Here is a 26476-nt window from a genome sequence, read left to right as displayed (position 1 = left end):
AATTAGGCCTGCAAGAATGTGCATCACTTCATAACTTTTCAAAATAAAGTTGCAAGTGCTTTACATGGTTTAACCAGGATTAAAACATGTCGGGACTGCAGGCAACAAAAAGAGGTCATCAGACAGTTAAAATAATGGAGTAAAATACAGATAAGAGATGTGCTGGCATTAATCAAAACATTAAAATGCTAAGGGATTTAAAAGATCTCACTGATTCGGCAAACCGCAGATCTTCAGGCAGGGGCACAGCCGAGGAGCCCCGACTGCAAAGGCCCGCTCACCTTCAGTTTTGAGTCGGCACAACAGCCAGCAGAGTCCTGCCTGAGGCTGCGCTCTGATGCATAGGGGAGCAGCAATCCAGCAATGTAAGCACTTTTAAGGTTACCAGTAAAAATATCTCTTTCATTTTGTCATGACTTTGAGCTGGCAGTCTCCAGCACACATGCCAGAGGTGAAAGCCAGCCAAGATGGGGTGTTCAGACGTGAAGTGATGAGATGATAGACATGAGTTAACAATCAGAACTTCAAAGGACAAGCCACAACAAGGTGCAGATCAGCCGGGTTCACACAGAGAGAGGCTGGGTGCAGCAGCCAACATCAATATAGCAATACCTGGGGAATTTATTTCTTCAATGGACTGCATTCACCATGTTAAAAGTAACTGACTCGTTGCTACCGTCACTAAGAGTTCAGAATGAAATATATTTTCTTTTGAAACTTTGGATGAATTCAGGATATTTATTAAAAAACTGTTGAGAATGAAACTCATGTTGAGGAGAAAACTCAGGTGAACAGACTTAGGTGGAGGCGTTAGCTCAATTCAAGCAATAAGGTTTATTTGTAACAGAAGTATTATGTCCAGCAGTTAAACGAGCACGGACGAGACAGAGTATTTTACCTTCTTGCACTAGAACTCACATATCCGCGTATAAGCTGTGTTTAACATTGAATGAATGTATATTTTATTTACATAACACATAGAAATACAATGAAGTATATGATGTTGACACAATTACATAGCAGTCTTACAGAATATAGCAGTGTAACAGAACATCAAATGAACTACGGCAATGTATGGTATAGTATACAATAAACTAAAGCTCCTATAGTGTAGAAAGTATATGAATAAATCAGCCCAACAGAGAGTCAAAAAAGATGGAGAGTAATGAGTCTGTGGTCTCCACTGTTGTTATGTAGTCGGATGGCAATGGGACCGGATTGTGATGATCCGGTGGCTAAATGAGTCAGACAGCATGGAGAGCGACCAAAAGGCATTTAAAAAAAAGAAAAGTCAATATTTAATTGATGGCTTCCTTTATAAAATATTTCCTGTTAATAATAGTGTAAATGCTGCTGTACACTAAATAAATGGAATTTTTTGATTAAGTGGCATTATTATCACATTTGAAAACCTCTCGTCAAAAACCAAAACAAATAAACAATTTATTAAAATGTTGACAATGGATCCCGCCTTCTCTCAGGGTCTGGCTACATCACCTCATCCATATCACAAGCAATGTGATCCTCCCTGGTCCAGTTCTTGGTTCCAGTCCTCCTCATCCTCAGAGGATAAGCCCCCGTTTATGAAAAACCCAAATACAGTAGCTTGAATACTCCAAAAGAAACTGCTTGTATGTGACAGTGATAATTATTATTACATTAAAGTACTGCACATACAATCTTTAACATGTGGTGGTAATCATTGGCTCTAATGTATCTTGGTGAGATTCCGTTTCATCAAGCATCTCCTCATTGTATCTTTTGCCGTCATCGCTTGGTGTCGGTGGTTGTGCTGAGTGCTGGGCTTTCACTTTGAACACATCCCATTTCTCAGGAAGCAACCCTTTGTTGGAAAGCACAGAAGCCAGGTAGGAGAACAACAAGTTGGCAGCGATGGCAGACAGCATGGCGATGGTCCTCACTGGGGAGTACTGAACATAAATGCCATCCTCGAGAGTGCATCCTGGGAAGTGTATGACTGGTGCTACCCCTAGTGATGGCTCTCCACTGAGCATTCTTAACACCAACCCTGTCGACCAGCCCATAACAGCCCCGTAGAAGTTGGATATGTTGAAGAAGAGGACACAGACGAGCTGAGAGAAGATCAATATGTAGCACACTTCACAAGCAAGGAACAGCATCCACATGATACTATTTTTATGGTTGGTGAGTGATGCACCGATCAAGCCTGTCACAACCACAGTAGCACGGATCACCCACTGGATTTCTGTCTGTGATGCCTGAATAGAAAGGAAATAGTAGAGACAAATTTGTTTCAGAGAAGTAACGGAGCTAAGGTTTCACATTCTCTCAATCTTTTCTCATTCTACCCTTCTACTTTATCTACTGCCTCTTTTCTCCATAATGCCCATTCATTACTTTTATGTCACTTGCAGTTGCTTCTAACTCTTTTCAGTTTCTCATTCAAGTCTTTCAAATCTTTGAAAAGGGAAAAGGAAGGAGTGCCTCCTCTTTTTTTGAGATGTAGCAATTTAAGAAACATTCTTAGTTGTTCACACCTGAGGCCTCAGGATAGTCTTGTAGATGTTGCAAGTGAAAATCGAGGCTGCGGAGAGCAAAGCAGAGTCGGCTGATGACATAGCAGCGGCAGAAATGGCTCCGGTGCCGGTGATAGCGACGAAGGTTGGGGTGAGGTAGTTCAGGGCGATAGGCAGGATCATAGCTCCCTCCCCACGTTCCAACGGAGACGGAGAACCATAAGAAGTGAGGTTCCAGTCTGGCGTGTCGACAGATATGATAAACAAAGAGAGAATGAAGCATATTTCTGATATGTTCACAGGAATTTAACAGCTTGACCATTTTTGTGTTTGAGTTCCGTTCAGCCTCTAAATGATCTCACCAGGAGCTCCGCTTCCTTCTCCCATTTGTCTCCATGTCTCTCTCCCTCTTCCACTAATCTCTGTGCATTAATGAAGCAGATTCACAAAGCCTCGGAATTCGCACAAATTGACTGCTCAAACTTTGCAATTTTCAAGTATGTGCTTCAATTTGCAATTGTGCAATTAGCCAGGGCGAATTTGCACCTAATCCTGTCTTTCCATTAACTTTGTATACAATGTTGTCCGCCAAATGAAACGCTAGACTAAGTCCAGTCAGGAAGACTTCCCTTTAGCATGCTTAGGCCTGTCGTTTATTTCTCATACAGTTCAGACATGCTCACTCTTATCTCCATGCTGTCATTGTTCGGGGCTGTCAATCAAGACTCATCATCTCACACAACTCACACATCATCTGTTATACTGAACAATTATCTTTTCTCCATTCACTTGTCTCTGCTGATTTAAATGACTTCCTATTCTGTCTTAACACACAGTTACTCGTTTCAGCTACCTTTGGGAACTCAAATGTCTCAGCAGTTCTTAAACTGTTAATTGTTTTGTCTCAAACATCTCCTCTGATCAAATCTATGCAATCTTCAATTGACTATGCTCAGGATTCTTACTCAAACGTTGAGAAGCACAGCATTAAATGTAATAGCTTCTGGGGGATTTGGTTTAATGCAGTCACACACATATGTACTTATACTTTAGTTACCATCTTTGCATGTTTTCAATAAAAATCAGTTTATGTCTTTAGAAGCTCTTATTACCTGTGGAAGCAGCCACTGCCCCGATCAGTATAGGAGGTATTCCAAATATGATAACAGCGAAAGCCCCAACAAAGCATGTGGCCCGAGCCGCCGATGTGGAAGTAGCAGACAAGATCCTCTGGTGGAAGGCTTGGATTCCCAGGCTTCCCAGTGACTGGAAGTAATACAGTCATATTAATTGTTATTGAATTGTCCTGTTGAATCTGTGAGAGTTGAGATCGTCAATCACACATCACATTTAGGTGGATTTCTTAATGTGCGTGCATGGGTATGGTTAGAAATTGATCAAATCTAGGTGGGCTGTGGGTTCAATAAACAGGAGAAAGAAGAAATGAAAATAACATCTACCAATGTCCTTTTATCAATCCAGGTGCATCAGTCCCCAAAACTGGACCGAAGCAGGACTCCCAATCAACCAATCTAGAACTATGTCGTGGTTTTTTTCACAACAAGTTCACTGAATGTTGTTTTTCAGGGTGGAGATGGTCTGAAGAAACACTTAGACCATAGTGGGACATTTACAGTAAACCTTCCATGCTTTACATTGACTGCAACTTGAAAGTGACCATTTTAATCAAATGACGAGGATACAATTTGAATCATATTCCTGTGAGTTTTCCTGAAAAACCTATGAAACTGTTATGCCAACATTATACAAATCAATATAGCCATTTATTGTATGTAACCAGCTACACCATTATATGGAGGCTGATCTATTTACACTGGAGCAAACCATCCTCAAATGTCTTGAGCTCACCAGATACACTGTAAAACAGCACAGCCCTGTTTAGTTATGTCCACTTACTTCTTCTCTTTAACTCAAAGAGCTCTGACACATTTTACATTTTGAACTCAGCTGTTCAAGTTCTTGAAAGGTAAACTTACAGTAATTCATTGTGTTGACTTTTTGAGATTTTGAAGTTTTGATTGAACTTGTGATTTTAAGTTATCAGTAAAAAAAAAAAAGAGACAGAAGGCGGGAGTGGGGGATGAAAAAAAACATTTGCTGCAATGTTTGAGTTTTAGGGAAACTTTCTTTTTTAAACCATGGCCAGGTTGAAGCTTTTACATAATCTACTGGTTAAACACTGCAGATAAGTCATATACTTAAATTCCAATAAAAATATCGGCATTTTGTGGTAAACAAGAAAGGACTCTTGCTACCGGCGGAGGGGCACTATATACCTGACAACGGCTAATGACTCGAGGCGGAGGAAGAGTACGTTACTTTCTGCCTGCAACAAGAAGAGCGGACAGAACAGAGCGCAGTGAGGATTTTTTTCGCTGGGCTTCAGCACACAGAGGTGAGTTTAAATTATGACTTTGAGTATTTTTCCTAATTAATATCATGTGTAACGTTCGTAATGTAACACAGTTGTGTAGGTCGGGCTTTTTAAAGGCTAAATGTGTGGTCTTGATGTTTAGCTAACGTAACGATGGCCTGCCTCGGTCGGCGCTAGCTGCTATTGGCCTGTCTCGAACGATTCCGTCGTGACGCCCTTTCCGGTCATTACGCTGTCATTTTCTTCGGCGATCGCCAACCAAACGTAAATAATATTAATTCATACATATCAATGTTAGCATCGTTTTAACGACTCTGGTAAAGGCAAAGCTAACTGTAATAATTACAACAATATTTTTCTTGAAAGGTACGAAGTTTAACTTCAGTTTAACACCATTAAATCAACTGAAAACATTACACGATCATTTTTATCAACATTGTAAGTGAATTGTATTGAAACATTTGCTAAAAACTGTCCGGTTTGAGGTACAACTCCGTTAGTTTAACAGTTTCCCCGGTCTGTTTTGCCCGCGAACTTTTAAAATGATAAATGGTGGACCTATTTAATCTGTAGTGCTTTTAATAAAACATATTTAATGTAGAAGTATAAACTATTGGTTAATTCTTAATGTGACCGCAATATTATTTTTTATTCATTATTATATGTGCCACTGAAGTTTTTCGCTGAACACCTCCATCCCCCCCAAGTGAAAAACGAGCTAGCTAGCTAGCTAACATTAGTCAGCAAGTTTGCTAGCCTCCACTAACGTTACTGTCTTAAATTAGCTCATGCCTGCTGGATTCACATTGAATGGCTGAGTCACTGCCTATGCTTTGCTCCTCGTTATATTATATTTTAATGCCAGTAACGTTACTTAACGTTATATTAATGCGGAGCATGCCGCTCATTAGGAACGCAACTGCATTCAGAGCAAAGACTGGAAAGCGGACATTTTGATCCCCCCCCCCCCCTCTCTCTCTCTCTCTGCTGTGTGTGTGTGCGCACGTGCATGTTTGTACGAGAGTATGCTGAACTCCGCGGACAGCAGAGTAGAAACGGCACAGAGATGAAGAGATGGACTTTTAGTTGTAGTTTACTCCTGTCGTAGAGTAAAAACATTAATTTAAAATGACAACAAATCCTCCAGTAGAGACGATATGAATTATTCAGACACGTGTATTTGACCGCTCCCTCTGCAGTCAACTCGCTTCATCACTGGTATGTTTACACAGACAAACGGAGCTGGCAAATGGTTGAATTAACTACGTCGAAAGCCAATTGTAGGTTAAACGCAAATAGTTGAGCCTTGTTCAGTGAAGGGTCTCCAAACAGTTGACATTTTGTTACAACCAGCCCCTCCTATTACCAGCAGTGTGTCTCCACATCAGCAGACAGGATCAGTGAGGCCATAGTGCTGTTAGCCAGTGTTGGGGTTCTGGCGCCACCTCCTGGCTGGTTGAGTCCCTCACATGGGCCTCCCCTCCTCACAAATGACCTGGGGTCTGATCCTTGCCCCCTGGAGATGACCACACCTCCACCTTCGGTCCACCACGGAGGTGGACCTTTCATTGGCCGACAAGCCATCTCCCGCTGTGCGCAGAGACCCGCTTATAAGCGGCAACGCAGCCCAAAATCGCTCTCTTCGCTCTGGACTTCCGTCTAGTCTCTAAGAAGAATCACCAGAGGACCCGATCGACCTCAACCCCCACTCATCTCAGCACGCACGTGCCATTTCGCTGGACGAAATCGACCACGTCTATTCTGAGTTTAAGGCCTTGGTCCGCTGAAAGCATCCTTCCTCCCACGCACCACTCCCCACCTTCGTGTACACGCTACGGTACTAGGGAGACCAGACAATCTTCCTTCACCGACCATTACCGGGAGATACGAACCGACACGTGTCTCAGCCGACGTTGGAAACCACAGGCCCTCCTCTCTGCAGCGAGCCGGGCAGAAACAGCAGCCGCTCACCAGCGACGCCGAAACAGCAGCCGCTCACCAGCGACGCCGAAACAGCAGCAGCCTCACGCTTTTCTTTTCCTCCTGGAGGAGGAAGGACCATTCATCGACAAACACTCTACAACCTTGCCACGAAGCATCTCATAGTAAGAGTCACGGTGTCTGGGCGTAGTTTAGCTTAAATTAACTTAAGTTTAATTCAGGCCATTCATTTATATGTTATTATTCCCGTGTTTGTGTCGTGTTGAAGTCATTGTTTTCGTTTTGCTGAGAGATTGCGCAATCGTCGACGGAGCCCCGAGGCCCGTCGTACTGTGCGTTTCCTGTTTGACTGTTTGCTTTTGGGATTATTTGATTTCATTTTTGTTCTTGCTCTATTTCCTTGAATCGATTCTGTGAGTGAAGTGTGGAAACGCGACTATCGGGCATAAGTGTCGTCAGTTCGCGAAGCGACAACGGCAACTTGTGTGAGATACGATCGGCGATCCTCATTTTCACTACGACGCGACACTGCACACAGAAACTCTGATTCCTCTCTCTGCCCTTTTATTCCTCTTGTTTTCCGTAACTTGCACACACATAGAGCTCCGGATTGTGGGTGAAACTCTCACCTATTGTTCTAACACACGTGTGCGCCGACACACGCAACCACATATAGCTGACTTCCCCCCCTCCGCCATTTGGTCTAAGTCAGGGGTTCTTAACCTTTTTGACCTCGGGGCCCAACTTTTCAAGTACAAAGTGTCCCGGGGCCCACTCTGACTATATGCATCAAAAGTGTCAGACAACCTGTAGGTCATACAGAAACAGAGCAGTGGGCCTTTGGAGTCAGTAAAAATTTAAGATTTTTGTCCGCATAAAATAAAAAAGTATCTTTCAGTATAAATAACTGCCGGTGGCTGTATCTGTACAGGTAAAGGACAGTATAGGGCTGTAACTACACTATCAGTGAACAACTGCCTCAAATTTGAAGAAGATTGGACAAAGTATGACCATTCTACAGTGTTTCTTCCATGAAGAGATCCAGGCGGAGCTCTAAAAGGACATTTGGAAACCCAAATGGACACATGGTAACCACATGATATTCTGACACACTAAAGGTGTTTCTCCATTTATATTTTGATATTATATTATTTTCCTTTTATTTTTAGCCTTTGCAAATTGCAAAAACTATGTATATATGGTCGAAGACATGGTGTGTGAGTAGCGGACTTGCTGTGCTTAATGGCTGCGACCGAGAGCACGACCGAGAATGAGAATAGCTCAGTTACGCAAACGTTGGTTGACGGCTTATGGATGAGGAGGATAAGGTTTGTACTATAAGTACTAGCGTTTTCTGAAGGCAGTAGCTCCATGGTAACATCCGCTAGCACGTTGTCGGGTCTGTAATGTGTCTTTTTCCGTCGAAATGCTGCAAGATACAACTTGCAGCGGTTATGGCGACTTTGGACAGTGTGTGTGTGGGCTCCTTTTGTGGAGAAACCATAAGAAATTTTGGGCATGCTGGGATACCAAACACGGACATGTTTTGTGACGTATTTGCGCAAACAAGCCGTAGGAACGGAAGGGGAGGGGATCGAGGATGCCGCCGTTGAACAGGCAAAACCCTTGTTAAATAAATGAGATGATACAATGATCATCACAAAGACATTTATTATCATGTGTATGTAAACCTGCATACGCAACAATAAGCCCAACAGACTTTCCCAAGAGCGTTGGATGTTTCGTCGCTTGGTGTCGCTTTATTTTTGAAGGCTTCAGAGCTTCGTTTGATAGCATTAGCTCACATTCCACACACTGAGCACTCGGCTCTGCCTCGTTGCCTCCGTTCACAAAGCCGTACTTAAGAAAGTCAGGGTTGTACTTGCGCACACATTTAGACTTTTGGGGGGTATGGCACCACTGTCGTCTTCATTTTTTCTTTTTAATAACTTATCCATAACGTTCGCTACAGGCTAGCGGCTAGCTGAGTGTCTTCTTCTGCTTATTGCAGCTTGTTAAACAACTGACTGACACATTACCGCCACCAGGTGGTGGGAAGCTATATTGTAACTGAGCGTCTCATGGATAACAGTAATATCTCTGGTGTCTTCAATTGATAACCTATGCGGTCCCGCGGCCCTCGCGGCCCACAGGTGCAAAACTGAAAGTCTTTCGCGGCCCTCTAGGTGGCGCTCGCGGCCCAATGGTTATGAATCACTGGTCTAAGTCACTCGACTCCGTCATCTGGTGGTAGGTTTTAGCTATAACGCTTTAAGGCCCCTCCCTGTTTGTCTGCGTCACTCGACGCCGCCATCTTTGTAGTCTTCAGCGATAGCTTTAAGACCCACCTTCCTTTCCACACACAGACCCACACACACACACACACATACTTGTCATACATCATCACCCATTTTATTCATTTGTTTAGATATTAGGCACATACAATTGTATGATAGCGTTGTTGGTTGTGATATTAATTGAGCTGATCACTTATTATTTCGATTTAATAAATTCTGTTATATTTTAAAGAGCAGTCGTTTGTGATTACTTGTGCATATTTGTGTAATAAGATCTGTATGTAGTAGTCTTGTGTACGAACTTAACCCTTCACTGTCACTTCGAATGTGTAGTCGCACCCGACTATTGACATTACGAGTGGCCACTAATTATGAGACTTAGTTTATCGTTTGGTTATTAGTCCATGTTTACAGGGTGGTGCCCCGTTGTTATTAATAATCATTAATAATTGTTACTTACATTAATAATTCTATTGATGTCAAGAATTCAGTTTCTAAAATGCTGATAACCCAAACACGCCCCTCTACGTTCCCAACACCAGTTTAATGTTAACTGTTGAAAAGTACAACTTTATGTAGTTTGTTTTTGTAATGTTTAGACTTGACATACATAATGAGATATATTATGCAGGTTAGGGCCTGGCACTAAATGTTCTACAAACAAGTTGATATTAACAATTCAACAATAAATTATATACGTATTATTCTAGTAATCTTTGACAGGTTGGAGGGTTTCAGAGACTTCCTTTACTCATTCCTGAGACTTGCGCTGTTGAATTGGATTATATTGAGAGGCGGTTCTCGTACTCTCGACAAGTAAATGTAATACATTTCAACATCACAATCTATTGTCTCACTTATAACAAAGCTAAAACTGAATATTTTAACCATCATCAAGTTTGAAACTCTTGCAGGGCTATTATTATACTGCACACGATTTAGCTAACTCAATAAACTGAATAAGTGTATTTGAAAATTAGATGTATGAATCGGTTTATCCTTTTTTTCTAATCTCGAGGATGTTTGCTTCAAAATCACTTGATCCCTGTTTTTGTTTTAAGTATTTTGAAATTGTAAAGATTGATAATTTAATCATAAAGGAAATAAATGTTGTATTTGTGTTGAATACATATATTTGCTTTTTTCACGAAACATGCAATTCATTTATTTTTTTTCTGTTTCCAGATATCAACAATGTCCAGTTCATGACGTGGAAATGTAAGTTTTGTGCATTCTCCTCCAATGGACAAGGAAAAATAATCCAGCATTATAAACAGCATCATGGACATCATCGTAGGTGTTTAGGCCTTGTCTGTATTTATGATGAATGTTTGAAGACATTTCAAAACCAAGCTGAACTTAAAATACATTTTAAGGAACATCTGAAAGAAGGTCATACAATTGTGAATAAGTTGTCCTGCGATTTGTGTACATTCTCAGAGCCAAGTAACATTAACACATCTTTTGCTCATCTGAAGACTCATTTGAGGAACAGGGAAACTGTTAAGTGTCCATTTGCAGGTAGCTTATTTAAGTCTAGTGTACTGTCAACATTTACTGCTCATAGAAGTCGCAATCATAAGTTTTCCACCCTAAATAGTTTAAGACCAGAGCTTTTTGTACATCATACGCTTACAAATGCAATAGAAGAGGATTCTGTTTCTGATACTGAGGCATCACCTTATGATTCTGTACCTGTGGCTGAACCCACTCTTCAAAATGGAGAGGCCATTAATGGCCGCAATCTAGTTCCTTCAGAGGGTCATTATGAACATTAAACCGGACCAATGCTCAGCAAGAGTCCATGGGCTCAGAAACAAACTGCTCAGATATCGCAAGTAAACAAATGAAGGCACATCTGAAGTCCCTGCTTGGAGGAGGCTGTTATTCTGGACTCTAACTTTGTTGTTCATACAAACACTGTTCATGGTTTAACAGGAGTTGCATATTGGGTATAGACAAAGCAAGTGAAGTTTTGTTGAAAAATGTAAAAGTGAAAAACCTTACAGACTGTTCTGAACTGTAGGTTGGTTGTTTAAACATTAAAAAAACTTTCGCGATACACTAACTGTTATAATGAAAACACAAAAAAAATCTTAAGAATTGTTTTATAAAGTTCCCAGTATCCAACATTTTACCTCTGCATCTCTTCTCTCATTCCCCCTTTCTCAAAGTATGCGATTAAGTCATGCCCTTTTTCTGTGTTTACAATGTTCTTGTTTATATTGAGATTTTATGAAACTATTCATTATCTCACATTTTGCCTCATAGTACCTTACCTCAACACTACTAGTTGTCAACATAAGTTATATGTTAATATTATGTGTTGAACATGACTGTATTGATGTTATGGCCTGTTTAAGGTAGTATGCAACATTTTTGTGGATGATTTTATGAACCTATTTTAATTATCTCACAGTTGTATAGTGACAAATGTGAGATAGTTAAAAGAGGTCCATAAAATGTCCACAACCCCACCTTCTGTCTGTCTCTCCACAACCCCACCTTCTCTCAGTCTGTCCACAACACCACCTTCTGTCTGTCTGTCCACAACCCCATTCTCTCAGATTGCCTCCACTTGTATGTGGTAACATTGTTTTAAACACAGCTATTTAGTGTCGGCATGTGTGAGATGTACTTAAACACAATGTTCAAGCTTGTGTATCTTTTCATCAAATAAATGCTATATTTTTAAATCAGAAGTAAGAATTATGGGTGATTTAATTTTTTTTATTTTCTGACAAAGCAAACTTGCAGTTAACTTTTATATGTAAGTTGAAACCAATTCATAATTTAAATCCTCTTAACTTGAAATGGCAAGTTGTATACACATGGTTAAGTTATTTTAACTTGAAACTGTGAGCTACAATAATGCAGAAATGCGTGTTGGTTTCACTAGGTAAGGAAAGTTTTCTTGACCTGATAATGTAAAACAATTCTTTGTTTTAACTCGCTGTATCAAGTTCAAACAACAAGTGAAAAAAAGTTCAGTAATGTTAACAGTAATGTTGAGACAACTAGAACATTGCAGTTAAATCAACTTGATTAACTTTAATTTCTGAGTTGAATCAAAAGCAGTCTTCAAGTTAACTCACATTTTCAAGGCAGCAGGTGAACTTTTGTTTGCAAGTTTAACTGACTTGAAATGTCTTACAGTGTATAAGAAGGTATCGATAGAGGTCCAAGCAAACTTCCTCTCCAGTTTACCAATCCAGGGCGCCTGGAAAGTGTTGTTCAGGGCCGTCTGAGTAATGTCCACATGGTTGGGGTTTATCAGGACAAACGGTAAACAGACACTCTGCAAAGACAAAGAACACATGACAGCAACTAAAGCAAAAATAAATCATTTAAACAGCTAAATAAGGCAAGATAAGCTACAGAAAATGTGTGTGTGTGTACATTTCAATATGAGAAACAAATTCCTGAAGACAAAGCAAACCTTTTAATATTCGTATAATAGGTGCACCTGCATTCCAATGCAATCAAGTACAACAAGCCCAGAAAATACCCTGGCAAAGCTCATAATGTAACAATAAATCATTTTTGAGGACAGAATTGTTTTTTATTAGAATATGTTGTCAGCATCATTAAAGAACAACATGAATCAACCAACTAGATCACCACACACTGTAGGACCATTCATTAATTGCACAACTACTGTATCGGATTTCAATAGAACACTTTGTTCTCGTCACAATTTTATCTGCACGAATGAAGTATGATTAGTCACAGGTTGTTCCAAACACAGTCAAGAGACTGTTGTTTCCTGTTTTCCTAAAACGTATCGCATAAAAGTATAGTATCCTCACCATGGTGATGAAAATGAGGATGACCTGTATGATGTCTGTGTATGCCACAGAGTAGAGGCCGCCCAGCAGTGTGTAGACAATCACCACAGCAGTAGAGATCCAGATGCTCACAGAGTAGGGCAAATCCAAAATCACATTCATGGTGGCACCTGAAACACACACATGCACCTGTTGTCAAAATAGAAACTATAAAGACGTTGTAGGTAAAGTGCTTGTATACCGTACCTAAGCTGATTAGTGTTCCAGCCAACCACAAAATATCGCAGAAAAGTGCACCCAGTGCCTGAATGGCTGTGAATGCTTTTCCATACTTGATCTGGAAAGGGTCCAACATGGTCACATATTTGTTGTCTCTCATTGGCTTGATGAACACAAGGCCACCTGAATATTAAAACAGACGGATAGATTTATCAAATGCAAGATGCAGACAGTCAAAAGAAAAACAGCAAAAACACACATCACCTCCCTGTAGGGGTGTAACAATACGCGTATTCGTATTGAACCGTTCGGTACGAGGCTCACGGGTCGGTACGCATGACGAACCGAACAATACGTTTGAATAAAATAAAAACTTTATTTTATTTTTTTTTTACTTTATTGATGAAGAGCCACGTTCAAACCTTTATTGATGAAGAGCCACGTTCAAACCTTTATTGATGAAGAACCACATTCACTCAGGTTTAGTTCCATCATTGTTCATACTAAAATGATGATGGAGAAGATGTAAGTAACAATACTACATAACATTAAGGAGCAGTTTTTGTTTTTTATGCTTATGTATTGCTCAGAAGACACCTCAGAAGATGCGTCACTCAGGTATAGTTCCATCATTGTTCAAAGTCAAAGAATAACTTCATGTTGTTAGTTGTAATGAATACATATATTTTAAAATCAAGTACATTTCTCTGGCATTTATAGTTTTCTACTGTACCGAAACGTACCGAACCGTGGCTCCACTGTATCGTAGTCAACCGAACCGTGAATTTTGTGAACCGTTACACCCCTACCTCCCTGGTATTCACATGCAGAGCGTCGTCTGGATATGTTATATGAACATCTGATCTATTTGAACATTACATGAACATCTGATCATCAGCCTTGCATTCACACCTGCTTTCATTAAGTGGCAGATCAGGCAGACTTCATCAAACATGGTCTCAAGTCTCAAGTCAAGTGAAGCTATGTGGGACTCAGGGCACAATGTGACAGGCAGTAGAAGGTTACCTTCTTTGGTTACCTTCAGCCTTGCTAACTAGGCTAACCTTACTTACAGAGGAAGTCATGCTCACTCAGCTATCCCTGTTGGTCTATTAACCCTGGTTCTTTCCTTTAAAAGTATCCTGAAGCAATGCTGGTTCTACTTATTTCTGTGGCAGTGCTGTGTCCAGCTCTCTTAATACACCCAAACCAAGCCCACAGGATCACATGATGCACACGGGCCCTAAAATACTTTTTCTCCGGATACATACAGTCATTACAAAATAAATGGCTGTACAATGATAATTATAAGATCAATGAATCTCACAAACACCTGTAATTTACGATATATATATATGATTATAATTTCATTTCATTATTGAGGTCTGACAAAATTTCAAAATTCTTGAAGCAGCAGACAAGATGAAGTCAACTAATTCATCCAGAGAAGGCCTCTGTGGGCCTGTTATGTTATGTGCTTTATCCCCTTTCTGCCTTTCTTTCTCTCTCTCATTTCGTGTTTTTGTTGCATGAAATATGCAAACATGATCAAACTTCTCTTGATTGTAATTCTTTAATACTTACCCAAAATAAAGGTAAAACAACAAGCTGCTATGTAGTTTACCGCCGACATTAGTCCCATAGAGGGGGTGTATAGCATCTCAGTTAGGCCCATGATGAAGCAGCCTCCAAGCCATGTGGCTACAGGATGGACAGACGCATACAAACACAGAAATTAGTTCACAGGAGAAACCAGTATAGAGAAAAGTACATGCATACAAAAACAAATCTTGTTTTCTGATGCTGTAGATCAGGGGTGTCAAACTCATTTCCACTCTGGGCCACATCAGCATCACGGTCGCCCTCAAAGGGCCGGTTGTAACTGTAAGACTGTATAACTAACTTCTCCCTAACATATTGTTAAAAAACTCTCTGCATTTGATTATTGTTTATTCAAGTGTAAAAATATTGTACATGCAGTTATATCAATGAAAAATGATATTTAAACACATTTCTGTTATTATAACATAAATCATTTTAATTTAGGGTTAAGAAACCCACATTACTCTATCAAAGATCAAACTATTAAAGAAAATAAGAAAGACAAATATCAAACAAGTTATGACATTAACTTTGTTCAAAGCTGTTTGTGTCACCTCTCTGCATCACTCATGTTCCTCCCTGTCGTCGTCCTGTGCATGGCAGCTTCATCCAAGAGCTGCTCACTGAGAGTCAGGTCTGATGAACACGGATAGATGCTCTGTATCCGTGTTGTCTGTGCTTTCATCAACAGTTCATTAGAAACACAAGTACCTGCTCGTCTCTTAGCTAGCTGTGTTGTTAGATTGCTGCTAGTTCATGAACTCGGTCTGCGATGGTGTTTCTTCACAAACTGACATTTGTAAAAGTCTGTATCTGGTCGGAGCTCTGCTCACATACCTTTAGCATGCACTGGGCTGTAGCTGTGTAAATATATTCTGCTGTGATTGCAGTCTGCCTTTTAATTCTTGGACAATTTGATGTTTTTCTTGGAGGCTAAATTTAGCTCCGTGTTTGGTGTCAAAATGCCAACGTGAATTGTATCCTTCATCACCGACACGCCTCATAACACAGAAGACAGACCCGTTGTTCTCCTTGAAGCACAAACATGTATTCGCTTTCCCATCTTTCATTACATTTTCTTCCCTCTCCATCAATTTTTCTCTTCGTGGACATTTTGTGATTATTTGTCGATCTTTTTCAATTGTTGGAAAACCGCTTTTCGGGCTGTTGCCTCTCCTGTCCACCTGTTGTGATAGTTTTAATGTCGGTACACAGACAACATGCTATCTCATAATTTCAACTTTCTATCTCATAATTTCGACCATGGGGATACTTTTATTTTCAAGTCTAACTTTTAATTATTTTTCCAAAAAAAAAAGAATTCTTTTTTTTTTTTTTGCTGGCGGATTCGCGGGCCACATAAAATGACGTGGCGGGCTGGATTCGGCCCGCGGGCCTTGAGTTTGACACATGTGCTGTAGATAATTCAGTTCGTCACCAACCCCGTCTTCTACAATTCCCGTTGATATAATACCAAATTATTTTCCCATTTATGTTGTGGTAGAAAACGTGATGGCAAGTTGGAATGCATTCACACATGTTTAAGCAGGCGTTAGCTAATTTCCAGTGAAAGGAATTTGCAAAACCGCTTGCAAGCTGTAAAGGTTGGACAAAATCCAGTTAAAGTGCCACCTCCTCTACCTATCTACAATGTAACGCTGTACCTGTCATTGTGAAGATCCCCACCACCTTTTTAATGCTTCGGTTTCCCAACAGAGCCATCTCCAGTTTGTCAGCCGCACTTTTGTTCTCCTCCTTTTTGGACTTGATAGAAGCCCAGATGCCGACTCCGAGAACCAGCAGGTAGAAGAACACCATTGCTATCAGTCCGGGAATATTGACAGCCATGCTGAACCTGAAGACTGCTGCAAACAGTATAACTGTTTGACAGGGAAAAATAAAGTCTTTAAGATGAACGAGAAAACAAAATAAATTGTGGTCTTATTTCCCCTAATAAGTAAAACACGAAGTTATGTTACGAACAAAATCTGATTAAAAATAATAATAATAATAATAATTTAAAAACTCTTTTTTTCACATAAAAATACCAGGTTGTAGACTGTTACCTGAGGTCTGATAGAAGTTCGGTGCTGCAACAAGCCAAGTATCCAAAAAGCAGGATTACATTAAGAAGGGCCACTGTTTGAATTGACCGCTGCAGAGTTTTGATCTCAACCCGAGAGCTGTTGACACAAGACAGTTCAGAGGTACCAATGAACTTAAGAAGGGCTGGTTTGGAGATACCTTGTTGTGCAAGTCGATTGCCATCAATTCCACAAAACTTTCCAAGTGATCAAGTGTCAACTCAAGAGAAGTATCACAGACCAGGTGTTTAAATCACCCCACCTCCCAGATGGAAATGTATCCTGTCCAAATAGGGTTTAGTTGAGTTCTAATATTACATTAGTCTTATCACTTGGCTCATACCATGCACATTTAAGAATTAAAAACAGCATACAAAGCCAAATAACTACGTTATAACCAGTGTCATCTTAAGAGGTAACTGTACAAATTAATTATATTTTGACAGCATGGTTTATATTTACCGTGTTCGTGTCCTGAGTGTGAGACGACAACACTCTTCCAAGGTGCTTGTCAGTGGCTGCAATGTTTAAGTATTCAAATTGGAGGAAAGAAAGACGTCATGTGGGAGTCCAACTGGTTTTGGCAGCAAGTCTGTTCTTTGACGTGCACTGTCTGTAGGTGGGCTATATCCTGTTCACATGGCTGAAATGAGGGAGAAAGTACAGCTGCCAACATTTGCCATAAACTTGAGTCTGTTGAGTTTTTAAGTAACCCACACAGAGAACATGCAGAACCCACTTAATGTGAGGCAGCAGTGGTAACCACTGTATCATTTTACCACCCGTGATCTGCAATTTTGACTGCTTGACATACTCAACCCTACTCAACTGGCCCGGAGTGAAAATGAGTTTGAGACCCCTGCTCTAGAATGTGCTTACTCGTCACATTTGTTAAGTCTGGTTTGTCCGTTGGCTTTGGTTAAGTTTAGGCTGGTGTGATAGCTGTCAGAAAAACAACTAGATCAATTGAAAGAGCTATTCTTAAATCAATCTGCTTATCCAATATTATCAAGAAAATGATCTTACACGATGAGTATGAATAATGTAGACATTCATGCAAGATCTGGGTTCCATGAGTTGCTGTGGTGAAACCAGAGATATTGGATGAATATACAATTTGTTATAAACACATGGAGACTGATTGTGTTTTTCTGTTGATAAAAAATAATCATGAAGTCAATAGGGAATAAGTTGCACAATGCTCCAGTGTTTTTAAATCTGCATACATATTACGGCTTTACAATTGTAAGGAGGGAGACAATTCACTCTCCCTGGCCTCTATCTCAAGACAGCATGAGACATGTTAAGCTGGAAAGCTGGATCTGGTTAAAAGCCAGCGGCTGTATCTGTGTACACGATACCATCCGAGAGAACCTGTAAGACAGAAACTCCATTGCTTCCAGCCGAGTATCATCGTCACAAAATGCCAAATCTATTGGTTTTGTGGACATGGACATGAATTGTCTTTTCTTTTTTTTGTCGCTTAGGAGGAAAACAAGGCCGATTAAAAGTCAATTAGGATCCTTTATTTGTGATGGACACATCAATTAAATTCATGCAACATTCAGAGCAAGAGAAGTAGTTTTTAATACCAAAGTGGGCAGATGGGGAGGAGAGACCAGACACCTTGTTGTGGTTTTGTTGCCTAAACCTAACTGTAGTGATTTTAAGCCCACGGTTTTGTTGAATAAACCTAACTTTTGTTTCGTCGTCCCAAAAGAAAAGTAATTCAGAGTGACGCGCAAAATACGGACCATTTGTGTCCCTGTATTAGTAACTAATTGGTGCTCTAGCTTGAATAATTTGTGTGCTCTCGATATAATATTGGCTCAGTCTCATGCTCTCTCACTCTGAATCAATATTAAAATCATGAGCACACATGACTAATTCCTCCTTCCGGACTCTGTAGAATTCTTCTGTTTATTCAGAATACTTGGTGCACTCGGTGAGTAAGTGGAGGTCTGTCTCAACAGCTTGCATTTTTCTCAGTGAGAGCAAAGCTTGTGTTGGTAGCCATGTTTGTCTTTGTCTGTGTTTCATGCAGGTTGTGTTCTCCCTCTCTCTCTCCCTCGCTCTCTCTCTCTCTCTCTCTCTCTCTCTCTCAATAAAGAAAGCTCAAATTCAAAATCTGTTTCATTTAAACACTCCATAAATACAAGGCAAAATGCACATACATCTTTGACAACAAAAAATAAATCTTATTTCCAGTCATATATCAAGACCTGTTTCATCCACATAAACACTTGTCAAACATCCTCTGAACCAACACGGACTTTTCAGCTTCTTCCCTCTCGCACTCTGTGTGTGTCTGTGTGTGTGTGTGTGACAAAATGGGCCAGCAGCTGGGATGTCAGCTCGGGTAATTTGAAGCATTTGTATCACTGAGGTGACCTTCGATAAGGTATATGTGCCCCAGATGCTCAAAATTAGCTCTGGTAGGAGAAAATCTGAAAAAGATCAACTTTTGTCTGAAGGGTGTCGAGACTAAACCTCCAAACAAATGCCGAATCAATGTTGTGGGTTGACTAAGAGGGTTGTAGGATTGATTTTGGGAGCGCAAATTATAAAATTTAACTCATTTTCACAATGATTAGTGGTGTTTGAAAGGAGAACAAAAGTAACAAAATTACAGCCAAGATTAAGATGAGTCAAAATAACTTGACTTGACTTTATGCGTAAAATGTGTGAATATCAAGCACCCTTGTTTGTTTAACTTACAGCTTACTTATGATGTTGCTGCAGGAGAAAAGGCCAGTATAGGTATTTGCGCGTGTCTCGAGAGAGTAAGTGGAGAGGTTCTTTTCATCCTAATCCAAAAACTTTCTTCATCCTGTCACATCTCTCAATCTTAAAATGCATATAAGACCAAATAACTTGGTTAAACTCGTCTGAATGTTGAAGTATAACACACAAAATCTGCCAGCAAGGCGAGGCTCAGTCATTTCACACTGAGCTGGAGTCATTTTATACAAATAAATAACTTCAGTTTTACACTTGGATCGATCCACGGACTGTTGATCCAATGGAACTGTGAGGAAAATGTTAACCAGGTTAAATAAATAAAGTCTAAAGTCTAACCATGGCAAATGTTCAAAAGATCTAACTACAGTATAACTCTAGATAGTCACTTGGTTATTAATTGGAGATAAACCTTAGCTGAATTTTAGGAGCAGGGCCACACCTCCACGGGGCCACTCCCGGCCACACCCTACAAATACCCACGGCCACCATAGCTCAGCCTGCTACGCCTTTCGCACCAAACCGTAAGGCTGCTACACCTTCAGAAAAGAGTCAGGCTGCTACGTCGTTCGCACCAAAACGCAAGAATGCCCGCAGCAACGCAAAACCAACGAACAGGAAAGGAAAATAAACCCCTTACCTCGCCAGCATGGACCTGCTACTAACCGGGCCTCCCGATGATGACGAACCGTTTGCCTCCCCAGCCGCCACCCGCACAGCCCGGGGCCGCACTCCACCGAGGCAGGGCTTCCAGACACCACCGATCGCCTCCGGGAGCGGCCCGGCGGCCCAACGCAGCCGAACCCGCCGACCGGCCACATCCATCGACCGGAATCCCTCCCTCCGGGCAATCTGCCAGTACGGGGACCCAGACCGACCGTCATCGTCCAGCGAACCAAGTCCCACACCGGCACGCCTCCGTGGCAGACGGCGATCCGCTGCCCCCGAACGCGGGCAACGGACACGGAAGTCCCCCCCTTCCTCCTCCGCTCGCTCCGGACGCAGCGCTCGGGGACAAACTTCCGACAGCCCGGCTTCCGGCGACTCCAGCATCCCAGCACGCCGCGCTCGAAGCCACCGGCACGGCGCTGGCGCCCCGACCGCTTCTCCCAGCGGAACCGACCCGCCCTGGATCGCCGCCTGGACCGTAGCGCGCCTGTTAACGGAGCTGCAGGAGAGGGGAATCCCCCACAAGCGCCGCGACAAGAAAGTGACACTGCTCCAACTCCTCGCAGCCGCCATGACACCTCGCCACGCAGCGACGGACTTTCCAGCAACACACGGGCGCGCTGTCAGTGACGCAATCACGCACCACCAAGCCCCGCCCCGCTGGCCTCGACGTTCCAGGTTGCCAGGTTCACAGCGTCCCCCTCCACCATCCCATGCAAACCGCCCAGTTCATGGCCGCTCCGGAAGGCCAACTCTCCCTCCCTCACTACTTCCGCAGGATCCTACTGCTCCTTCCAACTTCGTTCCTTCGGCCTGTACTTTCACTTTCCCCTCTCACCACACTTCCCCTGCTCCCCACCCTGGCACCGGGGTGCCGGATTTCCGCTCCTGTGTTCCTCCCCCCTATCCCACTTTCCCACCACACATGCCTTTCCCTCTATACACATCCCTAGCACCGGGTTGCCAGGCTCCCTCTCCGCCGTCCCCCCCCCCCCCCCCTATCCCACGTTCCCCACCACACATGCCTTTCCCATCACGACGGGTCCGGGCACCGAGTTGCCAGGCTCCCTCTCCTCTGTCCTCTTCCCCTATCCCCCTTTTCCCACCACACTGTTTCCGGGCACCGGGATGCCAGTTCCCACCTTTTCTCTTCCTACTCTCCAACTAGCCCATCCGCGGCCTCTCGGCACCACACTGCCCCCCCCCCCCCCCCCCCCCGAACGCAGCAGGCAACGGGACGCAGCAACAGGAACAGAATGCAGCAACGAATCGCAGCAACGCAACAATGCAGCAACGGACCGCGGCAACGCAGCCACGGAGTGCAATGACGCAGCCACGTAAGGACTCAGCCATGCCACGTAACGCAGCAACGCCGGAATGGAACGGAACGCAGCAACGCCGGAACGGAATACAGCAACGGCAGAACGCAGCAGCCACGCATTGCAACGACGGACCCCAGCAATGCACCCCAGCAATGTACCCCAGCAACGTAACGCAGCAACGCAACGACGCAGCAAGCAACAACGGGATGCAGCAACACAGTGCAACGGACGCAGCAAGTAACAACGCAGCAAGTAACGACTCAGCAATGCAGCAAGCAACAACGGATCACATCAAGCAACAACGGAACGCAGCAACAGAACGACGCACGACGCAGCCACGCAACGCAGCAGGCAACGAGACGCAGCAAGCACGGAACGCAAAGCAACAACGGAACGCAGGACGCCAGTGCCCCCGCCGCCTACTTCAGAAAACACAGCAAGTGACCATTGGCCAACAACGATGCCGCTCCCTCTGCCGTCTTTTGGGGGGTTTTCACGACGGACGACATTGCCGGAGACCAGCCTTGAAGAAAGAGAAGAGAAGAGCCGGTCCCCGTACTATATTTCAAATTCAACTCACACCTGAGCCCCTACGAACCCCTCATGCGCTAACTACAAACCAGGAAAACACAGCAAACCGCCCCCCACGAACCACTGTTCACCACAGAGACTGGCCGCATCGCCGACCGATCCTGGTTCCTCTGGCACTTCAGGGGAATCCTAACCATCTCCGGGATCAATCCGGGCTCCTTCCCTGGCCACTCCTCCCGCGTAGGAGCCGTCACCACCGCAGCGAGCAGAGGAGTCCCAGACCACCATCAAAGCCTGGGCCGCTGGCCCTCCCCCGCCTACCAACTCTACACTCGCCACAGCGCCACCGACATGCGCAACAGGCAGGCGGCACTGCTCCCGTAGGCAGGCTTTTGGGGGTGTGCAAGGCCCGGGAGCCGCAGTGGACCCTCAAACTAGCCTTTCCCCAAACCGCTTCGCTCAGGCTACCCTCCACCAACCATCCCTAAAACTCTCCAGCCGGCCAAATCACCGAGGTGGGGCCCTAAGCTAGTGAATTGGAGATAAACCTTAGCTGAATTTCAGGAGCAGGGCCACACCTCCACGGGGCCACTCCCGGCCACACCCTACAAATACCCACGGCCACCATAGCTCAGCCTGCTACGCCTTTCGCACCCCACCCTCCCGCCCCTCTTTAAAACTACTCCCGGAAGGCCACCTGCCTCCACAGCCACTACTGTCCCACATGGACCGGGGGGGTGTGCAAGGCCCGGGAGCCGCAGTGGACCCTCAAACTAGCCTTTCCGCAAACCGCTTCGCTCAGGCTACCCTCCACCTGAAATAATGTGCTTGTTTTCTTTCTGTCCTTAGCTTACACAAGTAGGATGTGTTCTTTTTGTTTTACCTCATATACCACGATGTATTTCTTTTCCATGATGTCACATGTTAAGTGATAGAAAGACAAATCAAGAAAATAAAGGGAAATGATACAGTCACTTTCATTGTGTCTATTCTAAGCCACTCTGTGGAAACATTCAGGACACATCTATCTCACCGCCAAAATACAAAGGTGGAAACAAAGTCTCACATGTTCACATGAAGGGAGAAGGTAGCAGGTTTTGCCACCATGGCAGCACCTGTTAGTGCAAATGTGAAATGAGGAAAACTTACCTGACAAGCCGACAAAGATGTATTGTCTGCTGTGTGAAGAGGATCACAGATTGGAGTTGTGCCTAGAAATTGAGGAGAAATTGCACGGTGAGAAAGTTGACTTGCTAAAAGTGTTTGTTTTGGGTGTTTATCTATTGGCCACGTGAGCAAAGACTGTCGTGGTCGTCTGTCTTGCAAGTTGTGTAACTTGGAATGTCCTACCAAACAAGCTGTTTGAGCAGCGCGGCTCGGCTGCATGTCGACTTCTTGACGGTTGCGTATCTTCAATAGATTCAGAATCTCACCCGTTGTTTCTGCGTGAGTCAGCACATGCTTCTTATTATTTATTTCTAAAGTATGTCGAAAATACATATAAATGACATTCATAATGAAACGGCCATTATGAAAAGTATACGTCCCAAGTGAGAGTTAGTGCTCTCTTGATCATAGACCCCAGACCTCTGGCCTCGTGGCCAAAACCAACAGCCAAAGTGACATGGGGTGATGAGTCCGCATCCAGCTGGTACCATGAGCGAAGGAAGGGAGATAGAATGACTCTTGATGCTACTCCTTCCTGGCCACAAAAGATGTGTAGACACTGAATGGTGGGTCTAAGGTGAGACATGTTTTCATCCCAGTCCCAGTAGGGGTCGTCGGGATCTGGTGTGACATTTAGAGTGCAATGGACGTAGTCCAGGGGAGTTTTTTACGGGAAAAGCTGAGTGATTTTTGGTTTGAGAATGTTGAACCAATATTGGATGGCAGGGGTTTGGGGGCCAGTTTGGAGACAGCGTAGCCAGAAAACCTCTTTGTCTGTGGGGGACACCGTCTCTGTAATGGGGGCAAGGGAGAGAATGCGTACTGGCATGGACAACGTACTAGTTGGTGGGTTGGACGAGACATGGACACCGTCTTGGTTCATCCAGATGATCAGATTGAGGCGAGCCATCAGATCGCGTCCTAGCAGGTTGACTGGGCAGTTTGGAGCAGAGAGAAAGCTGTCCATGAGGGTTGCATCTTGAAATGTGATGGGGAGAGGGGTGGTGTAAAATTGTCGAACTGGAGTGCCAGAGACTCCCACCACTGACACAAACCGGTCCGACAACGGCTGCGTAGTCATCACACTCGAATAGGTGGCTCCAGTATCGACGAGGAAGATGTGATCCTGTCCATTTACTGAGCACCTGATTAAGGGTTCGCTGGTGAGGCTGAAATGTAGAGTGTGTGACGCCAGTGATTGAGGGGCGTATCAATCGGGAGGACTGTTGTAACCTCCGGGCCATTGTTGTTGGCTACTTGCCTGTGTGGCATGGGCCCCGCCTTGGGGACCATGTCCCTCGTCCCAAGGAGCCTGATGGGCCCCTTGCTGTGGTCTTTGTCCGTCATAGCCCCGTCCGCCTCCTCCCCTGGAGTATTGTCCTCTTCCTCTCTGTGTTTGCTGCGGTGCTGCCCTGCAGTGTCGTGCGAAGTGACCCGGTCTCCCACAGTTGTAGCAGAAATAGGACGCTTCTCTGTCTCCAGGCGCTCCTTTTCCTCTGGCTCCTCCTCTTCCACCCCATTGGCCCTGAGGGACCCATGGGCGTGACCAATGTTCCCTCTAATTTTTCATGTGTCTGGGCATACACACAAGCTCCCTGAGCACACTGAGGACCACTGTGAGCAACATCAGATGTGCACGCTGTGGCCACACACCAGTATCACACCTGTTCAAAACCTTGGATCATAGCAAGTTACATGGCTTATTAAAATAATCAAATTACAGCAGCAATTTTCACTAGTTTACTTTTAATATAAGTGATTTGACAAACTTTAAAGGAAAAAGACAAAAATCTTGTTCATGAGATGTGTAGTATGTTTTATGTGAGAGTCCTGCTTGGCCATGGGAAGAGTCCTGCTTTGGCCTGTGTGAGGTCCTGTTGTGGCCTGTGTGAGGGTCCTGTTCTGGAAGAAATTATACATATACACCTTTCAGACATAACATTTTGTTCACATTAAAACATTCACATTTTGCACAATGACGTGTGCTGTAGCTTGTGATACAGTGTAAATTCCTGTAACTCTGTCTGTAAAATATGTAATTACTCAGTTTTTTATTATCATTTCTACTACCCATAAATGATCTAGTAGTAACATAATTTAATGATTAATATCCATAAGTAAAAAATCTTAATAAATGTCACTAGAATATGCACAAATCTGACTTAAATTTTACCTTATTTTTCACGTCTGTCCTTCTCACTTCTCCAATGGTTGTACACTTTGTCCAGGTTGATGGCTTCGTCTGCTTCTTGCTTTGACTTTATGTCGCTGCCCGTTCGTTTCGCCATGATAAGACGCATTTGCGTCTCGTAACTCCGCCGCACTGTTGTTAGCTAGCTAACCTGCACGGCGCGAATGGGCAGGGCAATAGTGTCAATGCTATGATTGGCTGCGTAGCGTAAGTGAACCGAATCGTATCATTGGCTGGACACCTGTCACTCACTGAGTTACGTTGCAAAATAGTACAGAAAACAAAATTATTATTATTATTATTATTATTGGTTTAATTGATTAGATAAGATTAGGACTAATATTAGATATTAATTAATACGTTTATGTTGAATTTTATTTTATGCGCTGCATAGATTTTCTTGTGCGCTGAGAATGTGCGAGCAGTGCGCGATTGCTCAAGCGCGCAGCTTAGAGGGAACATTGGGCGTGACTGTTCACTGCCTGCTGACATCATAGCCATCATGACCTCCAGTGGGACAGAGGGAGTAGGTGCCGTTGGAGGTGGAGCCGGTGCAGGTTGGACTACCAGCTGTTGTTGCTGTTTAGCCTTAGATTTCATGGTGGCCTCAGCCGCGTCGTGTTCTTTGAGTTGTTTCTTGAGTAGGGCCTTCTGCAAGGTCTTAATTTCTGTGTCGGTACCAGCCTCAGTTTGAATGTGCTTAGAGAGGTAATGTCGGAGCTGGGCATTCCACATGTCTTGTGTCATTTCTTCTAGGCCAACCACTGCGTCCATGCACTGGCGAGGTCCATCAGGGAGGCCTCGTTTTACCATTGTGCGCCATAGTGCCACTGTGGTAATGCTTGCATCATGTGGCTCTCTGAAGGCCTGGCACCACACTTGTTCTGCTCTGGCCAGATACAGGGGCGGGGGCTCTGCCGGGGCCCAGATGAATGCTGCCACTGCGCCTTGGTTCACTGGAGTGGGGAACTTAGTTCTGAGCTCCTGCCACAACGCTGTACGATATCGATCAAAGGGGTCGGCATCTGGTGCC

The 26476-nt window shown here is 43.5% G+C and overlaps 1 protein-coding gene across 1 annotated transcript; it reads right to left on the bottom strand.

Moving 5' to 3' along the window:
- Positions 1-928: 928 nt before the first annotated feature.
- LOC306785795 (high-affinity choline transporter 1-like) lies at positions 929-16588 on the bottom strand (the record flags this gene model as incomplete). The annotated part of the gene is made up of 8 exons (XM_079280293.1): positions 929-2240; positions 2520-2737; positions 3611-3764; positions 12286-12429; positions 12941-13089; positions 13166-13321; positions 14723-14839; positions 16405-16588. The coding sequence occupies 8 exons, from the start codon at positions 16586-16588 to the stop codon at positions 1683-1685; spliced, it is 1680 nt and encodes a 559-aa protein (XP_079136419.1). The 3' UTR covers positions 929-1682.
- Between the last annotated feature and the right edge of the window lie 9888 nt (positions 16589-26476).

The sequence above is a fragment of the Melanostigma gelatinosum genome (assembly GCF_949748355.1).
Source record: "Melanostigma gelatinosum genome assembly, chromosome: 12".
In the NCBI taxonomy this organism is placed as follows: Eukaryota; Metazoa; Chordata; class Actinopteri; order Perciformes; family Zoarcidae; genus Melanostigma; species Melanostigma gelatinosum.
This window is presented reverse-complemented; position numbering and strand designations above follow the sequence as displayed.